This window comes from Pan troglodytes, chromosome 12 (genome assembly GCF_028858775.2).
Source record: "Pan troglodytes isolate AG18354 chromosome 12, NHGRI_mPanTro3-v2.0_pri, whole genome shotgun sequence".
Taxonomy (NCBI): Eukaryota; Metazoa; Chordata; class Mammalia; order Primates; family Hominidae; genus Pan; species Pan troglodytes.
This window is the reverse complement of record NC_072410.2, coordinates 113,790,054-113,813,128: the sequence shown is the minus strand read 5'-3', so window position 1 is coordinate 113,813,128 and position 23,075 is coordinate 113,790,054. Positions and strand designations below refer to the sequence as shown.

The 23,075-nt window shown below is 41.7% G+C and overlaps 1 protein-coding gene and 1 pseudogene across 1 annotated transcript; both read left to right on the top strand.

Moving 5' to 3' along the window:
• The first annotated feature begins 571 nt into the window (after positions 1-571).
• Positions 572-3,881, top strand: LOC129140885 (endogenous retrovirus group K member 8 Gag polyprotein-like; annotated as a pseudogene).
• A 3,353-nt stretch (positions 3,882-7,234) lies between these two features.
• Positions 7,235-9,745, top strand: LOC129140901 (endogenous retrovirus group K member 7 Env polyprotein). Its single transcript, XM_054677470.2, has one exon. It carries the CDS (start codon positions 7,288-7,290, stop codon positions 8,938-8,940), a length of 1,653 nt encoding a protein of 550 aa, XP_054533445.2. The 5' UTR covers positions 7,235-7,287; the 3' UTR covers positions 8,941-9,745.
• Positions 9,746-23,075: the final 13,330 nt, after the last annotated feature.

Below are 23,075 nucleotides of genomic sequence, written 5' to 3'. Positions count from 1 at the left end.
TTAATGTTTACTTGGCATGATACCCTAAATATTTTACTTGTTCAATTTTCTAGTGACATTAAAAAATAATTTAAACACTAACATTAGACGGAGACCATTGTCATTACCATCACTTGGAATCCTTTGTCACCAAAGAACTCTGGCAGCAAAGAGCCAATGATAGAAGTGATGGGGTATTGAAAAGGGAATCCATCTTTCAGATCGATGCCATGCCTGGATGGTGCTTATGGTGTCCTCCAGCACCAAGATTCTGTGTTCTCTGAGGCACACAGAAACTCTAAAATCCTATGCAATGCTGTAGTAGATTAACTCCTGCTCTTTTGCTTCTCCATTACCATCTTGGTGTCATTTCTAAGTAAATACTTGAGAGGCAGCATTACCAAATAAGGAAACATCAGTTGTTAAATTGTGGCATCCTAGGTCAAAGAAAAACCTACTCTAAGATTTTTATTACTTCAAAAGCAAACAAACAAGCCTACATGTGCCAGGCACCCCTCGTTCTCTACTTCAAATCATCTTCCTCAAGCCACTGCAGCAGAGACCAACTTTGCCCTCGTTTTGACTAGCTTCACACAGGTACCATCTGACAAAGTCTTACCTAAAGCACCCACATGTCTCACCTCCCGCTTCCTGCCTATCACTTGCTGGTGGGCGAGAAAAATGTGGGGAAAAGCAAGAGAGATCAGATTGTTACTGTGTCTATGTAGAAAGAAGTAGACATAGGAGACTCCATTTTGTTCTGTACTAAGAAAAATTCTTCTGCCTTGAGATTCTGTTAATCTATAACCTTACCCCCAACCCCGTGCTCTCTGAAACGTGTGCTGTGTCAACTCAGAGTTAAATGGATTAAGGGCGGTGCAAGATGTGCTTTGTTAAACAGATGCTTGAAGGCAGCATGCTCCTTAAGAGTCATCACCACTCCCTAATCTCAAGTACCCAGAGACACAAAAACTGCGGAAGGCCGCAGGGACCTCTGCCTAGGAAAGCCAGGTATTGTCCAAGGTTTCTCCCCATGTGATAGTCTGAAATATGGCCTCGTGGGAAGGGAAAGACCTGACCGTCCCCCAGCCTGACACCCGTAAAGGGTCTGTGCTGAGGAGGATTAGGAAAAGAGGAAGGAATGCCTCTTGCAGTTGAGACAAGAGGAAGGCATCTGTCTCCTGCCTGTCCCTGGGCAATGGAATGTCTCGGTGTAAAACCCGATTGTATGCTCCATCTACTGAGATAGGGAAAAACCACCTTAGGGCCGGAGGTGGGACCTGCGGGCAGCAATACTGCTTTGTAAAGCATCGAGATGTTTATGTGTATGCATATCTAAAAGCACAGCACTTAATCCTTTACATTGTCTATGATGCAAAGACCTTTGTTCACGTGTTTGTCTGCTGACCCTCTCCCCACAATTGTCTTGTGACCCTGACACATCCCCCTCTTGGAGAAACACCCACAAATGATCAATAAATACTAAGGGAACTCAGAGGCTGGCGGGATCCTCCATAGGGGATCCTCCATATGGGATCCTCCATATGCTGAACGCTGGTTCCCCGGGTCCCCTTATTTCTTTCTCTATACTTTGTCTCTGTGTCTTTTTCTTTCCTAAGTCTCTCGTTCCACCTTACGAGAAACACCCACAGGTGTGTAGGGGCAACCCACCCCTACATCTGGTGCCCAATGTGGAGGCTTTTCTCTAGGGTGAAGGTACGCTCGAGCGTGGTCATTGAGGACAAGTTGACGAGAGATCCCGAGTACGTCTACAGTCAGCCTTACGGTAAGCTTGTGCGCTCGGAAGAAGCTAGGGTGATAATGGGGCAAACTAAAAGTAAAATTAAAAGTAAATATGCCTCTTATCTCAGCTTTATTAAAATTCTTTTAAAAAGAGGGGAAGTTAAAGTATCTACAAAAAATCTAATCAAGCTATTTCAAATAATAGAACAATTTTGCCCATGGTTTCCAGAACAAGGAACTTTAGATCTAAAAGATTGGAAAAGAATTGGTAAGGAACTAAAACAAGCAGGTAGGAAGGGTAATATCATTCCACTTACAGTATGGAATGATTGGGCCATTATTAAAGCAGCTTTAGAACCATTTCAAACAGAAGAAGATAGCGTTTCAGTTTCTGATGCCCCTGGAAGCTGTTTAATAGATTGTAATGAAAAGACAAGGAAAAAATCCCAGAAAGAAATGGAAAGTTTACATTGTGAATATGTAGCAGAGCCGGTGATGGCTCAGTCAACGCAAAATGTTGACTATAATCTATTACAGGAGGTGATATATCCTGAAACGTTAAAATTAGAAGGAAAAGGTCCAGAATTAGTGGGGCCATCAGAGTCTAAACCACGAGGTACAAGTCCTCTTCCAGCAGGTCAGGTGCCTGTAACATTACAACCTCAAACGCAGGTTAAAGAAAATAAGACCCAACCGCCAGTAGCCTATCAATACTGGCCGCCGGCTGAACTTCAGTATCGGCCACCCCCAGAAAGTCAGTATGGATATCCAGGAATGCCCCCAGCACCACAGGGCAGGGCGCCATACCCTCAGCTGCCCACTAGGAGACTTAATCCTACGGCACCACCTAGTAGACAGGGTAGTAAATTACATGAAATTATTGATAAATCAGGAAGGGAAGGAGATACTGAGGCGTGGCAATTCCCAGTAACGTTAGAACCGATGCCACCTGGAGAAGGAGCCCAAGAGGGAGAGCCTCTCACAGTTGAGGCCAGATACAAGTCTTTTTCGATAAAAATGCTAAAAGATATGAAAGAGGGAGTAAAACAGTATGGACCCAACTCCCCTTATATGAGGACATTATTAGATTCCATTGCTCATGGACATAGACTCATTCCTTATGATTGGGAGATTCTGGCAAAGTCGTCTCTCTCACCCTCTCAATTTTTACAATTTAAGACTTGGTGGATTGATGGGGTACAAGAACAGGTCCGAAGAAATAGGGCTGCCAATCCTCCAGTTAACATAGATGCAGATCAACTATTAGGAACAGGTCAAAATTGGAGTACTATTAGTCAACAAGCATTAATGCAAAATGAGGCCATTGAGCAAGTTAGAGCTATCTGCCTTAGAGCCTGGGAAAAAATCCAAGACCCAGGAAGCGCCTGCCCCTCATTTAATACAGTAAGACAAGGTTCAAAAGAGCCCTACCCTGATTTTGTGGCAAGGCTCCAAGATGTTGCTCAAAAGTCAATTGCCGATGAAAAAGCCCGTAAGGTCATAGTGGAGTTGATGGCATATGAAAACGCCAATCCTGAGTGTCAATCAGCCATTAAGCCATTAAAAAGAAAGGTTCCTGCAGGATCAGATGTAATCTCAGAATATGTAAAAGCCTGTGATGGAATCGGAGGAACTATGCATAAAGCTATGCTTATGGCTCAAGCAATAACAGGAGTTGTTTTAGGAGGACAAGTTAGAATATTTGGAGGAAAATGTTATAATTGTGGTCAAATTGGTCACTTAAAAAAGAATTGCCCAGTCTTAAATAAACAGAATATAACTATTCAAGCAACTACAACAGGTAGAGAGCCACCTGACTTATGTCCAAGATGTAAAAAAGGAAAACATTGGGCTAGTCAATGTCGTTCTAAATTTGATAAAAATGGGCAACTATTGTAGGGAAATGAGCAAAGGGGCCAGCCTCAGGCCCCACAACAAACTGGGGCATTCCCAATTCAGCCGTTTGTTCCTCAGGGTTTTCAGGGACAACAACCCCCACTGTCCCAAGTGTTTCAGGGAATACGCCAGTTACCACAATACAACAATTGTCCCCCGCCACAAGCGGCAGTGCAGCAGTAGATTTATGTACAAGCAGTCTCTCTGCTTCCAGGGGAGCCCCCACAAAAAATCCCCACAGGGGTATATGGCCCCCTGCCTGAGGGGACTGTAGGACTAATCTTGGGAAAATCAAGTCTAAATCTAAAAGGAGTTCAAATTCATACTAGTGTGGTTGATTCAGACTATAAAGGTGAAATTCAACTGGTTATTAGCTCTTCAATTCCTTGGAGTGCCAGTCCAGGAGACAGGATTGCTCAATTATTACTCCTGCCATATATTAAGGGTGGGAATAGTGAAATAAAAAGAATAGAAGGGTTTGGAAGCACTGATCCGACAAGAAAGGCTGCATATTGGGCAAGTCAGGTCTCAGAGAACAGACCTGTGTGTAAGGCCATTATTCAAGGAAAACAGTTTGAAGGGTTGGTAGACACTGGAGCAGATGTCTCTATCATTGCTTTAAATCAGTGGCCAAAAAATTGGCCTAAACGAAAGGCTGTTACAGGACTTGTCGGCATAGGCACAGCCTCAGAAGTGTATCAAATTACTGAGATTTTACACTGCTTAGGGCCAGATAATCAAGAAAGTACTGTTCAGCCAATGATTACTTCAATTCCTCTTAATCTGTGGGGTCGAGATTTATTACAACAATGGGGTGCGGAAATCACCATGCCCGCTCCATTATATAGCCCCACCAGTCAAAAAATCATGACCAAGATGGGATATATACCAGGAAAGGGACTAGGAAAAAATGAAGATGGCATTAAAGTTCCAGTTGAGGCTAAAATAAATCAAGAAAGAGAAGGAATAGGGTATCCTTTTTAGGGGCGGCCACTGTAGAGCCTCCTAAACCCATACCATTAACTTGGAAAACAGAAAAACCGGTGTGGGTAAATCAGTGGCCGCTACCAAAACAAAAACTGGAGGCTTTACATTTATTAGCAAATGAACAGTTAGAAAAGGGTCATATTGAGCCTTCATTCTCGCCTTGGAATTCTCCTGTGTTTGTAATTCAGAAGAAATCAGGCAAATGGCGTATGTTAACTGACTTAAGGGCCATAAACGCCGTAATTCAACCCATGGGGCCTCTCCAACCCGGGTTGCCCTCTCCGGCCATGATCCCAAAAGACTGGCCTTTAATTATAATTGATCTAAAGGATTGCTTTTTTACCATCCCTCTGGCGAAGCAGGATTGCGAAAAATTTGCCTTTACTATACCAGCCATAAATAATAAAGAACCAGCCACCAGGTTTCAGTGGAAAGTGTTACCTCAGGGAATGCTTAATAGTCCAACTATTTGTCAGACTTTTGTAGGTCGAGCTCTTCAACCAGTTAGAGAAAAGTTTTCAGACTGTTATATTATTCATTATATTGATGATATTTTATGTGCTGCAGAAACGAGAGATAAATTAATTGACTGTTATACATTTCTGCAAGCAGAGGTTGCCAACGCAGGACTGGCAATAGCATCTGATAAGATCCAAACCTCTACTCCTTTTCATTATTTAGGGATGCAGATAGAAAATAGAAAAATTAAGCCACAAAAAATAGAAATAAGAAAAGACACATTAATGACACTAAATGATTTTCAAAAATTGCTGGGAGATATTAATTGGATTCGGCCAACTCTAGGCATTCCTACTTATGCCATGTCAAATTTGTTCTCTATCTTAAGAGGAGACTCAGACTTAAATAGTAAAAGAATGTTAACCCCAGAGGCAACAAAAGAAATTAAATTAGTGGAAGAAAAAATTCAGTCAGCGCAAATAAATAGAATAGATCCCTTAGCCCCACTCCAACTTTTGATTTTTGCCACTGCACATTCTCCAACAGGCATCATTATTCAAAATACGGATCTTGTGGAGTGGTCATTCCTTCCTCACAGTACAGTTAAGACTTTCACATTGTACTTGGATCAAATAGCTACATTAATTGGTCAGACAAGATTACGAATAATAAAATTATGTGGAAATGACCCAGACAAAATAGTTGTCCCTTTAACCAAGGAACAAGTTAGACAAGCCTTTATCAATTCTGGTGCATGGCAGATTGGTCTTGCTAATTTTGTGGGAATTATTGATAATCATTACCCAAAAACAAAAATCTTCCAGTTCTTAAAATTGACTACTTGGATTCTACCTAAAATTGCCAGATGTGAACCTTTAGAAAATGCTCTAACAGTATTTACTGATGGTTCCAGCAATGGAAAAGCGGCTTACACAGGGCCAAAAGAACGAGTAATCAAAACTCCGTATCAATCGGCTCAAAGAGCAGAGTTGGTTGCAGACATTACAGTGTTACAAGATTTTGACCAACCTATCAATATTATATCAGATTCTGCATATGTAGTACAGGCTACAAGGGATGTTGAGACAGCTCTAATTAAATATAGCATGGATGATCAGTTAAACAAACTATTCAATTTATTACAATGAACTGTAAGAAAAAGAAATTTCCCATTTTATATTACTCATATTCGAGCACACACTAATTTACCAGGGCCTTTGACTAAAGCAAATGAACAAGCTGACTTACTGGTATCATCTGCATTCATAAAAGCACAAGAACTTCGTGCTTTGACTCATGTAAATGCAGCAGGATTAAAAAACAAATTTGATGTCACATGGAAACAGGCAAAAGATATTGTACAACATTGCACCCAGTGTCAAGTCTTACACCTGCCCACTCAAGAGGCAGGAGTTAATCCCAGAGGTCTGTGTCCTAATGCATTATGGCAAATGGATGTCATGCATGTTCCTTCATTTGGAAGATTATCATATGTTCATGTAACAGTTGATACTTATTCACATTTCATATGGGCAACTTGCCAAACAGGAGAAAGTACTTCCCATGTTAAAAAACATTTATTGTCTTGTTTTGCTGTAATGGGAGTTCCAGAAAAAATCAAAACTGACAATGGACCAGGATATTGTAGTAAAGCTTTCCAAAAATTCTTAAGTCAGTGGAAAATTTCACATACAACAGGAATTCCTTATAATTCCCAAGGACAGGCCATAGTTGAAAGAACTAATAGAACACTCAAAACTCAATTAGTTAAACAAAAAGAAGGGGGAGACAGTAAGGAGTGTACCACTCCTCAGATGCAACTTAATCTAGCACTCTATACTTTAAATTTTTTAAACATTTATAGAAATCAGACTACTACTTCTGCAGAACAACATCTTACTGGTAAAAAGAACAGCCCACATGAAGGAAAACTAATTTGGTGGAAAGATAATAAAAATAAGACATGGGAAATAGGGAAGGTGATAACGTGGGGGAGAGGTTTTGCTTGTGTTTCACCAGGAGAAAATCAGCTTCCTGTTTGGATACCCACTAGACATTTGAAGTTCTACAATGAACCCATCGGAGATGCAAAGAAAAGTTCCTCCACGGAGATGGTAACACCAGTCACATGGATGGATAATCCTATAGAAGTATGTTAATGATAGTGTATGGGTACCTGGCCCCACAGATGATTGCTGCCCTGCCAAACCTGAGGAAGAAGGGATGATGATAAATATTTCCATTGGGTATCGTTATCCTCCTATTTGCCTAGGGAGAGCACCAGGATGTTTAATGCCTGCAGTCCAAAATTGGTTGGTAGAAGTACCTACTGTCAGTCCCATCAGTAGATTCACTTATCACATGGTAAGCGGGATGTCACTCAGGCCACAGGTAAATTATTTACAAGACTTTTCTTATCAAAGATCATTAAAATTTAGACCTAAAGGGAAACCTTGCCCCAAGGAAATTCCCAAAGAATCAAAAAATACGGAAGTTTTAGTTTGGGAAGAATGTGTGGCCAATAGTGCGGTGATATTACAAAACAATGAATTCGGAACTATTATAGATTGGGCACCTCGAGGTCAATTCTACCACAATTGCTCAGGACAAACTCAGTCGAGTCCAAGTGCACAAGTGAGTCCAGCTGTTGATAGCGACTTAACAGAAAGTTTAGACAAACATAAGCATAAAAAATTGCAGTCTTTCTACCCTTGGGAATGGGGAGAAAAAGGAATCTCTACCCCAAGACCAAAAATAATAAGTCCTGTTTCTGGTCCTGAACATCCAGAATTATGGAGGCTTACTGTGGCCTCACACCACATTAGAATTTGGTCTGGAAATCAAACTTTAGAAACAAGAGATCGTAAGCCATTTTATACTATCGACCTAAATTCCAGTCTAACAGTTCCTTTACAAAGTTGCGTAAAGCCCCCTTATATGCTAGTTGTAGGAAATATAGTTATTAAACCAGACTCCCAGACTATAACCTGTGAAAATTGTAGATTGTTTACTTGCATTGATTCAACTTTTAATTGGCAACACCGTATTCTGCTGGTGAGAGCAAGAGAGGGCGTGTGGATCCCTGTGTCCATGGACCGACCGTGGGAGGCCTCGCCATCCGTTCATATTTTGACTGAAGTATTAAAAGGTGTTTTAAATAGATCCAAAAGATTCATTTTTACTTTAATTGCAGTGATTATGGGATTAATTGCAGTCACAGCTACGGCTGCTGTAGCAGGAGTTGCATTGCACTCTTCTGTTCAGTCAGTAAACTTTGTTAATGATTGGCAAAAAAATTCTACAAGATTGTGGAATTCACAATCTAGTATTGATCAAAAATTGGCAAATCAAATTAATGATCTTAGACAAACTGTCATTTGGATGGGAGACAGACTCATGAGCTTAGAACATCGTTTCCAGTTACAGTGTGACTGGAATACGTCAGACTTTTGCATTACACCCCAAATTTATAATGAGTCTGAGCATCACTGGGACATGGTTAGATGCCATCTACAGGGAAGAGAAGATAATCTCACTTTAGACATTTCCAAATTAAAAGAACAAATTTTCGAAGCATCAAAAGCCCATTTAAATTTGGTGCCAGGAACTGAGGCAATTGCAGGAGTTGCTGATGGCCTCGCAAATCTTAACCCTGTCACTTGGGTTAAGACCATCGGAAGTACTACGATTATAAATCTCATATTAATCCTTGTGTGCCTGTTTTGTCTGTTGTTAGTCTACAGGTGTACCCAACAGCTCCGAAGAGACAGCGACCATCGAGAACGGGCCATGATGACGATGGTGGTTTTGTCGAAAAGAAAAGGGGGAAATGTGGGGAAAAGCAAGAGAGATCAGATTGTTACTGTGTCTATGTAGAAAGAAGTAGACATAGGAGACTCCATTTTGTTCTGTACTAAGAAAAATTCTTCTGCCTTGAGATTCTGTTAATCTATAACCTTACCCCCAACCCCGTGCTCTCTGAAACGTGTGCTGTGTCAACTCAAAGTTAAATGGATTAAGGGCGGTGCAAGATGTGCTTTGTTAAACAGATGCTTGAAGGCAGCATGCTCCTTAAGAGTCATCACCACTCCCTAATCTCAAGTACCCAGGGACACAAAAACTGCGGAAGGCCGCAGGGACCTCTGCCTAGGAAAGCCAGGTATTGTCCAAGGTTTCTCCCCATGTGATAGTCTGAAATATGGCCTCGTGGGAAGGGAAAGACCTGACCGTCCCCCAGCCCGACACCCGTAAAGGGTCTGTGCTGAGGAGGATTAGTAAAAGAGGAAGGAATGCCTCTTGCAGTTGAGACAAGAGGAAGGCATCTGTCTCCTGCCTGTCCCTGGGCAATGGAATGTCTCGGTATAAAACCCGATTGTATGCTCCATCTACTGAGATAGGGAAAAACCGCCTTAGGGCCGGAGGTGGGACCTGCGGGCAGCAATACTGCTTTGTAAAGCATCGAGATGTTTATGTGTATGCATATCTAAAAGCACAGCACTTAATCCTTTACATTGTCTATGATGCAAAGACCTTTGTTCACGTGTTTGTCTGCTGACCCTCTCCCCACAATTGTCTTGTGACCCTGACACATCCCCCTCTTGGAGAAACACCCACAAATGATCAATAAATACTAAGGGAACTCAGAGGCTGGCGGGATCCTCCATAGGGGATCCTCCATATGGGATCCTCCGTATGCTGAACGCTGGTTCCCCGGGTCCCCTTATTTCTTTCTCTATACTTTGTCTCTGTGTCTTTTTCTTTCCTAAGTCTCTCGTTCCACCTTACGAGAAACACCCACAGGTGTGTAGGGGCAACCCACCCCTACAGCTGATGGGCGAGAACTGTGAGAATCTCTTCATTCAGGCATGCACAGCCCACAAGTGTGGGGGCTTAACACTCCACTAGACCAGTGGGGTGCAGGAGCCAATGAATACATGCTTCTCCCTTTGAACCCTGTGCAAAGTCCTGAGATGCATTTCCTCAAAGATCTCATGATCCTCACATGTCATGATCCCATAAGACTGGGAGCTGGTTGCCTCTAGTGGTAGCTGTTGGGGAAATATAATTAAAATCAAAATCTCCCAAACCAGAAATCTTCTCTACAGTGGTAATATAGGAAGAAAACACCTTTACTAATGAATAAGAAACAAACTAGAATATCATGCACATCACTGGCAATCCATAAGGATTGCAAAGGCAGAAATAATGCTCACCTCTTTATGTACCCAAGCATATACGACCCATCACATACATGTTCTCAAGATAAACAATAAATCATCCTCAAGTAAAAGGACTTGACAGCACCATTTGCCACATGTAGTTCATCCTCTTAAATTCATCTGGTAATTGTGGTAACCATCTAGGTTAGCTTATTAGCTTTATCCAGTAGAAAAATTAATTTCTTATATGTTTATAACATGAGACAGTTTTGCAAATTAGAGCAAGGTGCCCACCAAAATTAGGCTCCTATCCTCCCAAAGGAGATAGAGGAGCTATCTCTTTTGATATTTGCATTTCAAGAAGATGGCTCTCAAGCTTCCTGGATCATAAAGCTGAAAAAAAAAATGGCCAGCTGACTAAAGCCCAGTCTAGTCTAATAAGGGATACATTTTGAGGAGAGGAAAATATAAATTTACAATTATAAATTTTCTAAGGAAAGGTGTCTAAGAAAAGGGGTTAGGGAAGAAAAATCCCTTTCCTCATTTTCAATAGACAGAACTCAGCCCCTTATTTTAAATTTGTATTTGTTCTTACACAGTCAACACAACAACACATCCTTGTGCTGGCTTCCCCTCCTTCCCTGTCCACCATTCTTCCCTCAACTCTGCTCCCTGGGAATCATTTAACAAAAACCCACCAACCATGAAAGCCTGCTTGGTGGGAAGTTCTAGGAAAGACCCTCTATAATGAAACACCATAATCAAAACTGAAAGGCAAAAAAAAAATTGGATAAAATATTTCTCATGAAGGAGGGGTGAAGAATTAATATTCCTAATGTATTAAAAGAGTGTACAAATAAGAAAGATACTAATCCCCAAAAGAAAATTACAAATTTAAATTACAAGTCTTTTTTCCATCAGTTTTTAAACACTTTTAAAAGGTGATATTGTATTTAATCAAATCTAAGATTCATTAATGGTAAGATGAACCACATGTTATAAGCCATTATGAAAAGAAAAACGCTGCATATTAAACCAGAGCCAATAACCATTTTTTCACTTGATGTGCATTTTCATTTCATTCACTGTATTCTTCAGCTCCAGAATTTCTGTTTAGTTCTTGTTTTATGATTTCTCTTTTTTTAAATTAAACTTCTCATTTTGTTCATGTGTTAGTTTTTCTGATTTTTTGTTGATTTGTCTATCTGTGTTCTCTTGTAGCTCACTGAGATTCCTTATAACAATTACTTCAAATTCTTTGTAGGCAATTCATAGATCTCCATTTCTTTGGGGTTGGCTACTGAAATATTATTGTCTTCCTTTGGTAGAGTCATGTTTCCTTGATTTTTTTCATGTTTCTTGAAGTCTTATATTGCTGTCTTTGCATTGAAGAAGAATCAGTTACCCTTCCAGTCTTTACTGACTGGCTTTGAGAGAGAAATGCCTTCACCAATCAGCTGAGCTAGGGATTCTAGACCTTTTCTATGAATGCATCTGCTCCACACCTCTTGTTCCCTGCACAAATGAGGCGGAAATTCTTAGGGTCATAGGCCTTGTTTTGATCCCATAAAGCCAGGCCAGGGATTGAGAGCCTCCTGTTTGTTTTCCCTAGGGCAGTGCTCCGAAATGTTCAAGTTTGTGTGCCTTCTCCCAATCCTGCAGAGTCAAGCTGGTTGTCTATATGACACACTTGCACTTCCCATCTGCAGGGGACACTCAGGGAGCCAACCTGCCGGGGGAGAGATAAGGCATGTGGAGCATTTGGGATGATGTGGGCCAGCTGAAGTGGGGGGTCCACAGGTGAAATGTTCTAAGTGGCTGGTAGTTGGCTTCCTAATAGACTCCACATAGCACTCAATAGGGTCCCTGACCTCTCTTCCCGTGTTTCTGGCCACTCAGCTGTACTGATTACTTCTGGATGAGATGAGAAAGAAGTGAGCCTCTTGGGTACCATCCTGCATGGCTGGGGGAGTTGGGTGCTCACTTGGAGAAGAGGTGATGTGGGTAAAGTGAAACTGTTTTTCTTACGCTCTTCAATGCATCTATTCTCGAATTTTTTGCTCCAATGGTATGCTGGAACATCTCTGCCGGACTCAGACTCTCACAAAGGTCCATGGGTAATTGTCAAAATTGATGCTTCTGCAGGGAGATGATGGTAGAAAGCTCCTATTGCACCATCTTGCAGACATCACCTATGTCCCAAATATAAATTAAACACTAGCTACTGCAACACTTTGATGGGATGAGTACCAGCAACATACAAGTTGTATTTTTGTTTTTAAATAAACTTTTATTTTAGAGGAGTTTTATATATACTGAAAAATTATAAAGATAGTACAGAAGGTTCCCATATACCCCACACAGTTTCCCCCATTAATACCATACATTAGTAAGGTACGTTTGTCACAATTAGTGAACCAATATTGACATAATATTATTAACCAAGTCTATATTGTATTCATATTTTCTTAGCTTTTACCTAATGTCCTGTTTCTATTCCAGGATTCCACCCAGGATACCACATTATACATATTTAATTGTCCTGTGTCCTTAAGCTCCTCTTTGCTCTGAAAACTTATCAGACTTCCCTTGTTTTTAAAGTCCTTAAAAGTTTTAAGATCTGGTCGGACATTTTGTATACTGTCACTCAAGTGAGATTTGTCTCACTTTTTTTTACATGATTAGACTGGGGTTTTAGGTTTTGGGGAGGAAGACAATACAAATAAAATGTCATTTTCATCACATCGTATCAAGGATACATACCATAAACATGATTTATCATGGTTGATGTTGACCTTGCTCGCCTGGCTGAGGTTTTGTTTGTCAAGTTTCTCCACTATAAAGTTGCTCTTTTTTCCTGTTTCCATGCTGTACTCTTTAGAAGAAAGTCACTCTATGCAGCCCACAATTACAGAGTGGGAAGTTATGCTCCACCTCTTTGAGGGCAATGTGTATATATATATATATATATATATATATATATATATATATATGTATGTATGTAACTATTTGGAATTCTTCTGCACAGAAGATTTGTCTCTTGTTTATTCAACCATTTACTTATATCAGTATGGATCCATGGATATTTATTTTATACATAGGGTTATAATCCAATGTTACTTTATTTATTTTCTTGCTCAAATTATTCCAGCTTTGGACATTGGGGGCTCTTTCAGTTGGCTCCTATGTCACTATGACATACCCCCATCAATGTGGGTTTTTTGCTTTTATTTTTATTACTTCCTTGTTTTCTAGCATTATCAGATACTCCAGAATCATCTTGTATATTTCTGCCCAGTTCTAGAACGAGCCCTCTCCCCTTAGAATCCCCCTAGGAATCCTTTTTTTGGAAAATGGTATTAGAAACCAATATCTGGGCACTAAGTATGCTCATTACTACTAGGGTCTTTCTCAGCCAACAGAGCAAGGAAATACATGTATGTATACTAAACTATGTAAATACATTTAGCTATAAATATTTCTGTATGTAACAATCTGTATTAATATTAAGCTAAACATAAGTTCATACTGATGTCTCCAACTCTACTCTAATACCCCAGGGATCATTCTAGCCTCCTCCCCTTACTTATCTGTAAATTCCCACTCTAACAGTGAGAAACCTGGCTCCCATTATGTCATCTACTTATTCAATCATTCAATTCCAGTATACATGGATAGAAGTATCAGAATTATTACCCTACCCCTATAGGAAACAACTTTATCAACAAGAATACAGTATTTATGTACAGTTCCCTTTGCCTTTATTTGTAGATACTCCACTTGTTTCCAGAGTTACTTAGATCACCACCTGTTTCCTCCAGCCCTTCAGTGAAATTCCTTCGTACACATGTATTATGGTTATATTCTTTTTCTTACATTCTGTATTCCATCTTGAGATCCCATGATCTATTAAATGATTTTTGCATACATCAAAGTCCATTTTTTGCATTGTACAGCCCCATGAGTTTTGACAAATTCATAATATCATGTATCCATCATTACAGTATAATACAGGATATTTTCACTGCCCTGAAAACATCCCTTGTGCTTCATCTTTTTAAACTCTCCCAACCCACTTGAATCCTTGACAACCACTGATCTCTTTACCATCTCTACAGTTTCGCCTTTCCAGAATATACGTAGAGTTATATATCACTTTTTCAGACTGGTTTCTTTCATTTAGTAATATTCCTTTAAGATTCATCCACATCTTTGCATGGCATAACAATGCATTCCCTTTTATTTCAGAATAGCATTCCATTGTATAAATATTCCATACTATGTTTATCTATTTAGCTGCTGAAAGCCATTGGTTGCTCCCAGTTTTAGATGAATCTGCTATAAACATTCATGTACATGTGTGGATATTAGTCTTCAAATCAATTGGGTAAATACCCAAGAGTGTGATTAGTGGATCCCAAGGTAAGACCATGTTTAGCTTTGTAAGAAGCTGCCAAAATGTTTTCCTAGGTAGCTGCAACATTTTGCATTCCCATCAGTGATGAATGAGAGTTCTTATTGATTCACATCCTCTTCAGCAAAATTTACTCTGGCTATTTAAACCAAATGTGATGTTATTATAGGATAGCAGAAAGCTCAGAGAACTCATCTTTGGGAGCACTAAATCTTAGGCCCTGTGGCTCACTGCCAGGAATAATGCCCACTGTGCTGTAGAAACTGCTCTAGCAAAATGTGACAGACACTATTGCTCAACATGAGGTCTGCACACAGGTGTTCTTCCACCACAGCCCTTGAAATCCATATGCTGCCTCTTCCACCCCTGCCAGGCAACCCACACACACCCCTGTGCATGGTGACCTACTTATGTCACCCACCTCCTCTGAGGCTGTGTCACTGGGTTTATCTGAATCTATGTCCCAAGTTTGTAACTATAGCCCAAAGGCATCTGTGAATGAGAGTCTTCTGGCTTCTGCCTTGCAAAGGTAGAACTCAGAAAGTGGGAAATTACCAAATTATCCAAATATAGGAATGGTGTTCAAAGATGTTCTACATCTTTGACACCTGTCCATTATAGACTGTCACTGCAATGTATAATAGCAAAGACACTAGGATACAACCTAAATGTTCAGTAAAAGGCCATGATCAAACAAAATGCAAACTAGCCATGAGAAAAAATATGAAACCAGAAAAAAATATGTTTTCCAAGGATTTCTACTGATTTTGAAATACAGTATACTCATGCTATGAGGTTACAGGGAATAAAGCAGTATGCAATTCCGTATATGCAGATGATCCAATTTCAAAAATAAAATTCTCTGTATGCATAGAATGAAGCCTGAAGAATGTAACACGAAATACTGATGATGGGTTCCACTGAGTTGATTTTACTTTTCTTCTTACTCATTTTTTAATTTTCAAGTTTTCCACAGTGTATTAATTTAAAAAAAAAAAGCATAACGTGGCTAGGTATGGTGGCTCACACTTGTGGTCCCAGCACTTTGAGAGGCCAAGGCAGGCAGATCACTTAAGGCAAGGAGTTTGAGACCATCCTGGCCAACATAGCAAAACTCTGTCTCTACTAAAAATACAAAGAATTAGCTGGGCATGGTGGTGCACACCTCTAATCCCAGCTACTCAGGAGGCTGAGGCACAAGAATCACTTGAACATGGGAGGCGGAGGTTGCATTGAGCCAAATTGGGCCACTGCACTTCAGCCTGGGTGACAGAGCGAGATTGCCTCAAAAAAAAAAAAAAAGTGTTATCCTCCCTCTACCAAAAAGATTTTCATATACAAAAGCTTTCATAGTCCTAAAGAAGATGCCATCCCTCACTGAAATATAATTTACTTAAAGGTTCTCATGGATTTTAAAATAAAATCAATTATAACAGATTCTTTAAAGGAAGAAGTTTTAGCATTCTTTATCAGCATGTATAATTGATTTGAATTTCTTCACTATAGAAAGTTTGACTCAAGCTCTTACTTGCTAGGTATAAGATATGGGTAAGCTGCTGTAATAAAAAGATTCTAAAACACAGTGGCTTTAACAACTTAAAAGTGTATTTATTTCTCCAGTGATAGTCCAGAGGTGAGCAGTCCAGGATTAGCAAGGTGGCTCTGCAATGTGAGGTTATTCCATGACTTGGGTTCCATTCCTCCAGTGTCTCTGCCACCTCCTAGGGTGAGGTCCTCATGGCACGGTTGAAGCTGACTCACCTCCATTCATGTTCATGCTCTGGCCTATTGGAGATGAGGAGAGAGAAACTTCAGGTCATTTCACTTTGTCTCAGAGAGGATGACTCAGAGGCCATTCAGAGCACTCCTGTTCACGTCCTGTCTGCTCAGGCTTAGTCATGTGGCCACACCTAGCTGTAAGAAGGCTTGGAATTGTAGGGTCTAGTTGGGTGGCCATGTGCCCTGCTAACACTCAGAGGTTCTATCCTTACATGCAAGAAAAGGAGAATGGGCCGGTGCAGAGGAACACCCCTGCAGTCCCAGCTACTCAGGAGGCTGACGTGGGAGGCTCACTTGAGCCCAGGAGTTTGAAACCAAAATAGTAAGACGCTGTGTCAGGAGAAAAAAAAAAAAAAGAAAAGAAAAGAAAGAAAGAGACGGAAGGAAGGAAGGAAGGAAGGAAAGAGGGAGGGAGGGAGGGAGGGAGGGAGGAAAGCGTGAGCCACCGTGCCTGGCCATTCGATTTCCACTCTTAACTGGATTCAAATCATCGTGGGAATTTGAACTCTGCACGTGTTAGGGCTGCACCCCCTGAGATTCTGATTCAGTTGATCAAGGGAGGTCCTCTTTCCTAAACACCCTACTTCCTGCTTGCCCTTCCCAGCCTCAAAGAATCCACTTCACAAAACCATTCCCTTCCTAAATCCTTAATCTCCACACTCTAAGTCCTTCCTTTCTTGGACATACAGCAAATCCCCTTCAGGGCATAGACCTTTTAAACACAAAACTCTGAATGAATCATTTCTAGGGTGTCCAACTCAGTCCTGGAATATCCTCTTCTATTCTTTCAAACAGTAAAGCAAACAAGTGGCTCTCCCTCCCAGGGAAAGGAGAGCTCAGGCTTCCAGAGGATGAGAGAAAGTATTTCATTTCTTCCAGATGGGTCGATAGCAACAAAAACAAATTGAAGATAAATATCAATAGATCTCCATCCTACATCAAATTACAAATACATCTCTATGCTACCAATATGTTATGGGCTGAATCGCTCCCCTATCCCCCCACCGCCCACCATTCATGTGTTGAAGTCCAGACCCCTAGTACCTGACTGTGACCTTATTTGGAGATAGGGTCTTCACATAAGTAATGAAGTTCAAATAAAGTCATTCGGGTGGGCTTGATCCAATATGCCAGGTGTTATTTTAAGAAGGGGAGATTAGGACACAGACCCAGAGAAACCCCCACGTGAAGACACAGGGAGAAAGCCACCTACAAGCTCAGGAGAGAGGCCTCAGAGGAAGCCAACCCTGTGGATACCCTGATTTCAGACTCAGCCTCTAGATGGTGACAGAATAGATTTCTTCTGTGGATCCACCATATGGTATATATACATATACTGTAGGCACCCAGTCTATGGTACTTGTTTATAGTAGCCTTAGCAAACTAATACAATATGACTTCTGAGCACAACACAGGCATTGTAGCGGGAGCCTTATAAATATTTGCTGCTTTATTGTTATTGATTATTAACAGAGGGATTTCGCTGAAGGACTAGGGGCAATGAATCTGGATTTCCTGCTAAAACTGGTCCAGGCAAGCCGAAGACAAGGTCAAGGACAAAGCCTCGTTGAAAACAGGGCTCAGAGGAGCTTGACTAAAATGTGGTCAAGGAGAGCATCTTTGTCACCCAGACTCTCTGTGATAATTAATCATGACAAGCAGCTGTTGTGAAATCTTTATCACTCAATTTATTTCAATTCCTCTGCAAATAATCTTAAAACAGTCTCATTTTCCAAGAGGGAAAAAAGATGGCAGTCCAATATTTCAGGCTAATGACCTGCACGCTCTACCAAGAAAACAGGAAAACATGCCTGGAGTTGGTTGGTGCCCAGGTCAAGCGGATGGCACAGCCCAAGCAGCGGTGGCCTTGGACCTGACTGGGCTGGACAATTGTCCGTGTTCAGAAGTTCTTCAGGCCATTTTGGACAACGCAGAGGAGTTAGACAACATGGGAACCCCAAGGCTGACCTTGGCCAAGAAAAGCCCAAAGATTATTTCAATCCAGACGGTTGCCATATCTGTTCCTTTTCTGTCTGTCACCTCCTTTTAGTCACAGCAGCTGTGGGACATTTCTCTGGGAAGGCAGCAGCACCCTGTTTCTCTGGAACATGGATTTGTGTGAGGTGAGAATGCTGTGTTCACAGCAAATGTGGCAAAAACAGTGGTGGTGTGTTTTTTCCCCAAAGACTTTACTGTTTCTCAGAAAGCTATTTATGAAAAAGGCTTAAAACCTAATAGGAATGGGATGGGGTTATAGAAACACTTCCTTTGCACCTATACATATCCCTAGGACTAAAGCTAAGCTGTGAGAAAAACAAATAATAATACACATGGAATGAATGTTAAGAATCCCCACGTTCCATGATTTCTACTCTTTTTTTTTTTTATTTTTTTTTGAGTCGGAGTTTTGCTCATTGCCCAGGCTGGAGTGTGATGGTGCGATCTCGGCTCACCACAGCCTCCACCTCCTGGGTTCAAGCGATTCTCCTGCCTCAGCCTCCAGAGTAGCTAGGATGACAGGTGCCCGCCACCATGCGCAGCTGATTTTTGTATTTTTAGTAGAGACGGGGTTTCATCATATTGGCCAGGCTGGCCTCAAACTCCTGACCTCAGGTGATCTGCTTGCCTCGGCCTCCCAAAGTGCTGGGATTACAGGTGTGAGCCACCATGCCCAGCCAGTTGATTTCTACTCTTAACTGGATTCGAATCACCTGGGGAATCTGAACTCTGCACCTGTTAGGGCTGCACCTCCTGAGATTCTGATTTAGTTGAACAAGGGAGGGGCACTCTGAGCTTTTAAAAGAAAACACATATTAAACCTCCCCCCAGGTGAGTTTAGTGTCCAACTAGATTCAAAATACTGATCTGTTTTAACTTCTAAGCTTTGTGGATGAGGAAACTGAGGCCCAGGGAAGAGGAGTAACTTGTGAAAGTTCACAAAGCTAGTTAGTGGCAAAGCCAAAAATAAAACTGGCATTCTACAGCACTGCAGACCTTAAGAGGTTTACTAACTTCACCTGGTAACCTCAGTCGGCACCCCTGTTTACTTACGGTGTTAGGAAACAAGCAACAAAATCTAGACACTTTTAACTAGTATTCATCTGACATTTGGAGTGACATTTGAATGGGGACTGATTTCACAGGTGGTCAGTTCTTTAATGAATATTTCCTCATGTAGCAAAAAAAGGCTTCCTGGTATAGTCTTTAAAAAATGGTGGCACATGGGAACAATAGACACCATGTGTTACTAGAGAGGAAGGTGGGGGAAGCATGGGTTTAAAAGCTACCTATTGGGTACAATGCATCCTGCCTGGGTGCAATATATCCATGTAACAAGCCTGCACAGGTACCCCATGTCTAAAATAAAAGCTGAAATTGTAAAAATAATTAATTAAAAACAACAAAAACTGTGGTGACGGCTGGGCACAGTGGTTCACGCCTATAATCCCAGCCCCTCGGGAGGCCAAGGCAGGTGGATCACCTGAGGTCAGGAGTTTGAGACCAGCCTGACCAACCTGTTGAAACCCTGTCTCTACTAAAAATACAAAAATTACCTGGGCATGTTGGCAGTCTACTCCAGAGGCTGAGGCAGGAGAATCACTTGAACCCAGGAGGCAGGGGTTGAAGTGAGCCAAGATCGTGCCACTACACTCTAGCCTGGGCGACAAGAGTAAAACTCTATCTCAAAAACAAACAAACCAACCAACAAACAAAAAACTGTGGTGACTTGAATAATGATTGCTCAGATAATGAGAATACCCTACACCAGGTGATATGTTGTCCTTGTGGATTCATATGGAAATGGACACCTGCCATGTTTGCAGGCAGAAAAACAGGCTTCGACTTCCACCCACACCTGATGGCTATTCTCTGCCTGGAACGCCTCTCTTACCCTCCTATGGTAACAGATCACACCCCTGATTACAGGGGTTGGCACATCACGAGACTGGATCAGTCATTATACCCCATCCTTTGAAGTTGGTAATGAGGTCATCCTTCTCCCAAGAGTGAAAGCTACATTTCTACACGAGTTGTTTCACAGCTAGCCTCATGTCCAGCAGTTGTCCATGCAGACCGGGTTCATCCCTAGCTGCCTCAAAACCTGAGCTGGCGGTCACAACTGAAAGGGTTATTTAGTAATATCCCCTCTGCCTTAAGGACTCAGTATCTGTGGGTGAAGTCTTCTTACTCAGGTTTATCTACTGCCTGGCAGCCATAGCAGTTGTAGCTATTTGACATCTTGATGGCTATCTCTGTCCTGTGCTTTTAGCAAAAGAAGCTGAGCAGTGGCCTTCCCAAGGAAAAGGAGACAGGGATGTGTTTTGGGGATAGAAACTAGAGCCTCGAATACTCCAGCTCCTTTTGACTGTATGTTGAAGGGACAGAGCAAAGACATTTTGGCCCTGCTGGGGCCCAGAAAAATGACACCCTAAGTAAAGGCCTAAGAAGCAGCCTCAGACACAAAGTCTCTCCCTGACCTTCTCCTGCCCTCCTGTCCCTCGTCCCTGATTCTGTCCTGAGGCAAGCAATAGGAACCAGAATCCCTCTTCCCCAGGGTGGGTCATAAAAACCAAAACCCCTTTCCCCCAAGGCCAGCCATAAAGTCCAAAACTATGACTTGAATCCCTAACCCCTTTGCCTTTCTGTGTGATACTGGCCATAAAGAAATTAAGACCCTCATCCCAGAAGGGTCCTTCCCCATACCAGAGAGGAAGGAATTGTGCACAGAGGGGCCACGGAGAATCTGAACAGACAGGCCTCGCCGGGTGTCCCCGTCAGTCTATTAGCATTAAACCATAGCCTTCCTGTCCAATCCCCTTTCTACACGCCTGTCTGTACTTCATTGAACTAAAGCATAAAAATAGATCATTTTCCCTGTATCTTTTGGTCACTCATTCTGAAGGCTCACATGTCTTGTAAAACTATGATCAAATAAACTTGCGCTTTTCTCTTGTTAACCTGTCTTTGGTATTAGTATGTTGGGTGTGGCCCTTATAAATGGGGAGGAAAGAAATTGTCCCTTTCTGCCCCTACAGCCCCATCCCTCAGTTCAGAATGATCTGAATCCTTTAGGCTACAGGTGCTCTGCTGCCCAAAAGGGATTTGATAGTGTTCAGTACAATTTATAGGAGGCTCTAGGATAGAACTGAGCTCCTGCACTAGATTCAACAGACCAAACCAAACTGGGGTGACTCACGCTGGAGTTTCCAACTGAAACTAAGTTGTTTATCTGACCTTCCAAAAACTCAGGAGACAGAGAAAGATAATAGCCAAATCCCCAAACAGGCCAGTTTGAATCAACATGGTAAAGAAGTTCCCTCTGCTTTACAAGGAAGAGTAACTTTGCAATTACCAATCTGCTTTTTGTTTTCTGTTTCTGTTTTCTTAGGCCTTTTCTGTCTATAAAGCCAATCTCCTCTGCTTGGCTCATCGAAACACTCTATCTTATAGAATGAGGTGTTGCCCCAATTCTAGAATTGCAAATAAATGCCAGATCTTAAAAAAGATTTTTAAGACAACTGGGTGTGTTGGCTCATGCCTATAATCCCAGCACTTTGGTTAGTTAAGGCAGGCAGATCACTTGAGCCTAGGAGTTCAAGACCAGCCCGGGCAACATGACAAAACCTCATCTCTAAAAAAACTAAAAAAATAAAACATAAAAAAGGTATCCAGGTGTGCTGGCACACACACATAATCCCAGCTACTCGGGATGCTGAGGTGGGAGGATCACTTGAGCCCAGGAGGTCAAGACTGCGGTGAGCCATGATTGCGCCACTCCACTTCAGCCTGGGCAACAGAGGGATACCCTGTCTCAATCAAAAATATCTATATATTTTAAACTGAATTTGTTCTAATTTTGTCTTTTGACAACAGGGAAATGATTTCTACTGACATACAGGAATGGACCTCCAGCCTGAGGTCTAGTTCTGCTCAGCGATATGATAAGTTGTGCAGAGAATTGACTTTTGATTACTTCAGCCACAGTAAACAGGCTGTATGTGCTGGGCGTGTTTTGTACCAATCCCTTGCATCTGGTGAGGAGGGAGGCATGTAAACAGTCCCCAAAGTCAGGTGCACGTGGGTGCAGGGGGATGAGAATTTAAATCATGGCTTCCCCACGTGAATGGCAAAGACAAGCTACTTTTCCCCGGTGGAGTCCTCAGGCTGGGCAGTGATATTATTAGCTGGTTAGCCCTTGGGGTTCTGGGAATCTGTTTAGCTTCTGCCTTATATCATAACCTCTATGCAATTTTTTACCCTTTGCCATTAAATTAAGTTTATAACCTCTTATTACTGTGTCCATCAATCACATTGCTGTCCCTTTGTGATAACATGTCTGGAGGTTTAGACCACAGTGGGGAAAAGACTGAACTGTTTCAGGCTATTGGATCTCAGGTTAGGGATTTTGCAGGAGAATTTTTCCTTCATCCTGGCTGCTTAGGCCACATGCTGTAGACAATGTCTGTAGGCAGCCCATTTGAAATTCACAAGCACACAAGGAATAAGCCTCTTCACGCTCTTTTCCTTTCAGAAAGGCAGATGTTTACTGAATAAGCCAGCTGGCTCCACCAACCCTCACTCTACTAACCTTGATGGCACCACAACATGAAATTCACAAAACGAGCCAGTTCACGTGACCAGCAAGTTCAGAAGATGGC

What these genes read in the sequence shown, in the direction of transcription:
- LOC129140901 (XM_054677470.2), top strand. Translation starts at nt 7,288, where the DNA reads ATGATGATAAATATTTCCATTGGGTATCGTTATCCTCCTATTTGCCTA.